The 3,993-nt window shown below is 41.8% G+C and overlaps 1 protein-coding gene across 2 annotated transcripts in view; it reads right to left on the bottom strand.

The window, feature by feature from the left end:
* Positions 1 to 1,037: 1,037 nt before the first annotated feature.
* LOC111732077 (nuclear body protein SP140-like protein) overlaps positions 1,038 to 3,993 on the bottom strand; it is an 18,940-nt gene continuing 15,984 nt past the window's right edge. For both annotated transcript variants that reach the window (XM_023523852.1, XM_023523851.1), the window contains exons 2-5: positions 3,151 to 3,271; positions 2,793 to 2,864; positions 2,093 to 2,236; positions 1,038 to 1,318 (exon numbers count right to left, since the gene is read on the bottom strand). In XM_023523852.1, coding sequence (XP_023379620.1) covers positions 1,217 to 1,318; positions 2,093 to 2,236; positions 2,793 to 2,864; positions 3,151 to 3,171 — 339 coding nt within the window. In that variant the 5' untranslated portion in view covers positions 3,172 to 3,271 and the 3' untranslated portion in view covers positions 1,038 to 1,216. The remainder of the gene's footprint in view (positions 1,319 to 2,092; positions 2,237 to 2,792; positions 2,865 to 3,150; positions 3,272 to 3,993) is intronic.

Here is a 3,993-nt window from a genome sequence, read left to right as displayed (position 1 = left end):
TTCTTTTCATATTCAGATAGTTTATCACTGACTTAGACAACAAAGGAAGAAGAGAAGATGCCAGCCTCTCACATCCTCTGTCGCATAGGCTTGTATGAAGACAAAAGGGGATGTGGATGGCAAACGGTGTAACGTGAGTGAGAGTACACAGTCATGTTGCAGTGAGGCAATTTTATAGCCTAGCTTCCGCCCCTCAACAAAGTGGCAGAAGGCCTCATACCTCATCGGAAGTTGGAATGCAAGGAGCGAATGTCATGATAGCCTCTGCAAGATAAGGCTCTGAGTTAATAGGGGAATGGACTTCCAGCAGCTCCTCACAAGCCTCCTATGCTCTCTTGTTCTGGGAGGATCAGAGGGCATCCTGCTAAAACTTAAATCAAATCAGCTACGTTTAAGTCTTGCCCATGTGGGCTATGTGGAGACATGCAAGTTCACCAGGATGCCATGGCAGAGCCGTTCTTCAATAGAATCAAGAGTTAGCATTCATATATTGGCTAGGTGGAAAACCAGAGGAGAGAAGGAGGAATTAGGGAGATCGTTTTATAAACTATATAAATGTCTAATCAATGTACTATATACTCAAAGCTAATAATAAAAAAATTGTCAGAAGTTTTAGTGCCAAAGTAAGAAATGATCCATTAGCTGTACCAATTATGATTTTATGAATTGAAAATTCCTGATGCCATGGGGGAAAAGGCAAAAAAGAATGCTATCCAGTATTCAGTTTTGTAAGCAGAGACCAGTAATTTTATCAAAATATATAAACAATAGTAGCTTTCTATAACAAGCAATAATCAATAATAAAATGTAATGGGGAAAAGATCACTTTCATAATAACAAGAAAAAGTATAAAATACCTGAGAGAAAAAAAGAAATGAATGAGTCCTATGTGGGGAGGAGAAAAGAACAGAAAACTTTACTTAAGAATCTAATGAATGATTCAAATAAATGAATCCATATTATGTGATCCTCTTCAGAAAGACTGAATATTTTCTATTGTAAATTTCACTCTAAATTACTCAATAAGAGAATTTGACCAGGCGATTTTAAATTTTATTTAGAAAAATAAATGAATGGCAATAAAAAAAGTAAAAAAAAAGTATGATATGTTTGCACAAGCAGAATGGTCAGCGAGGACACTGGTGTCATCATGTTCTTTGTAAGGTTCCTAAGAGGAAGATAGAAACGGGCTGCATTACAAAATGATGGGCTCAGACTAACAGCTGTTCCTGCTGATTGTCTGAATTGCAAAAATTTTCCGGAAATTAGTTTCAAATGTGGTCTCTAGTTGACTTCCCAGGTTGATAAATTTCGTGTCCTGAAAAAGCAAAACAAAAACAATAATAGCCATTGCCAATAGGCTCAGACTCCCAAAGTTTCAGATAACCGGATCTTCATTCTAGGCTACCCCAAATGTTAAGAGAGAATTGATTCAGTGAGAATAGCTTATGTTCCCTGAGAGCTCGATCATTTCTCTTTATCTGAAAGACAGAGAATCAAAAATAGTACTCTATTGCAAGTCTAGGTTTTCAATCAGAAATTCATTGATCAATTTTATTCGAAAAAATTCTGGTTATTTGAGTTTTAAACACAGCACATATTACTTTTAACAATATGGTAGTACGGAAATGTCTATGGCAAATTCACTGTGCCTCCCTTTTTCCTTCTTTCTCGCCCTTTGAAGCAATCCTTGTTAACTTTTGATACAGTTCTAAGGAATTCTGATGTGAAGAAATCCAAAATTTTGACATTTGGGAAATTCGATTTGGAATTTCCCTTTAGAGAAGAGATTCATTAAATGCACTTGTTTCCTATGAAAGGGACTACGTCGGCAGTCTGCTGTTCTCTGTGGAGGAAACCAGTTATCTAGGCATGAGCAGACTCTGAGGTCCTAGGGTGATGTCTGCGATGGCACCTCTCGTTTGTTGTTATTTTCCCCTCTGTAGACCGCAGGGCTTTTAGAATGCTTCCAGAATGTTACTCATGTGGGCTTGCAGCATGACGAGGGAAGCTGTAACATTTACCTGATACAAGAAGGTGAAAGGCAGAGTGAATCAATTCAAGAAGAAGGGAATCAGGGAGTGCCACTTACTTTGTAAATCTCCTTGTGGTTCTGAAAGATTAGGCGCATGTCTCGCACAAACCACATCACTTGGGAGTACAACTTCCTAATCAGCTTTTTCCTGATTTTGTTTAACCATATAGGCTTCTTCAGGGCCCGAGATAGCTCTGTGCTCTGTTGACAAAAGCAGCAAAGGGTAGGCTGTTATTAGGATTCCAAGTCTACCTTCTGCAGGGCCTCACTGCTATGGCCTGAGTGTTTGTGTCTGCTCCACCTCTCCATCCATATGTTGAAACCCTGACCTCCAATGGGATGGTGTTAGAAGATGGGCCTTTGGGAGATAGTTAGGTGATGAGGGTGGAGCCCTCATGAATGGGATTAGTGCCCTTATGAAGGGCACCTCAAAGAATCCTCTCCCTCTGTCTCCCCCATCTGGGGACACCACACGAAGTTGGCCCTCTGCGAACTGGAGGAGGGCTCTCACCGGAATCTGACCATACTGGCAACCAGGTCTTGGACTTCCAGCCTCCAGAACTGTGAGAAACAAATTTCTGTTGTTGAAGCCACTCCGTATGTGGCATTTTGTTGTTATAACAACTTAAACTGCTAAGAGCTGACTAAGCTGACCAGATATCCGTCAACAAGGCAAAGATAATGACAACTAGTACTCATTTGATTTATATCACAAATTTGATAAATGCCAGTTTGGGGTTTTGTTGCTGTTACTTACATAATGTGGTTTTAAAGCAAAATAGCTGCTTATCGAACAGCAATAGATCTTCAAGAGGAGGAACTCACATTTCTGCAAAAGAGAAAGGAGATCTTCAGGGGAAGTGCTTGGAGAGAGTGAACTCTTACGCACGCTGAGATGAAACACGCAACTCCCAGACCCGTGAACTCTGAAACACACATGGGATGGGTATTTCCTTTGGAATATTATGAATTTTGGTGTTAGGTCATGCGGTCAAAGCATAGCGAGGGATAGCAGCCTGCTTTTGGGCACCATTCCTCCAGCCCCCTGTAAAGACTGTGCTTCTTCTCGCAACTAACTAGAAAGGAGAAGGCTTCAGGATCACATTTCAACTCACCAACTGTTCCTTAGGCAGCATCCGCCTCTCCAGGACCTCAGATTCCTGATAACGTGCTTGACTTTCTGGAGAACTTTTCTGGATACCTTCTATCTGGCAGAAGATACAGCTCCATGGACTCCTGAGAAGCAGGACATAAAGTGAGCAAGGACAAGTTCTCTGTGAAGCAGCCACTGTGTCTACAGCTGTTAAAGTCCTCTGTTTAAGAATGACCAATGTTTTCTACTTTATATTCAACTTCTCTCTGGGAGGCCTCTCTGCACTAGAACCCCATTTGGTCTCAATTGCCAAAGATGCCCCGCCCATCAGTAGTGGTAGCAAGGCTGACAGTCTGTTGAGGTGCCATGGTGGGTGATGGACTCTCATTCACCTCAAAACTTAGGGTGTCCATCTGAGTCACTGTGAGCGTGGTAATGAGCCCTGTCCACCAGATCGAGTGTTGGACACTAGTACTGTAAGCACTGGAGTCCAGGGCCTTGATGAGCCATCAGGTCGTAGGAAATGTCAGGAAACCAGCTCTTGCCTCTCGATTTTGCTGAATAAGCACATAGTACAAGCCATAGGCGCCCTCCCCTTTGGCATTGCCATATGTATACCCAGGATCTATGCTGCTTTTTGGAAAGGAAATTTCCTGAGAGAGTGTCATATGTTTTTCATTTGCCTGTAGAGTCATTCTCCACTCCTCTCTATCAGGCTCTCCATGCTGTGAGGCCCTTGATAATCAGGTGGATATAATGATTCATCTTAGAGACGTCATCTAGCCTCTCTCTTGGGCCACTCTAGTGTTTGCTCAAGAAGCCCATTGCGGATTAAGATGTACAAATTGCCAGTTATAAAAAGTTG

This window comes from Pteropus vampyrus, unplaced genomic scaffold (assembly GCF_000151845.1).
Source record: "Pteropus vampyrus isolate Shadow unplaced genomic scaffold, Pvam_2.0 Scaffold423, whole genome shotgun sequence".
NCBI lineage: Eukaryota > Metazoa > Chordata > Mammalia > Chiroptera > Pteropodidae > Pteropus > Pteropus vampyrus.
This window is presented reverse-complemented; position numbering and strand designations above follow the sequence as displayed.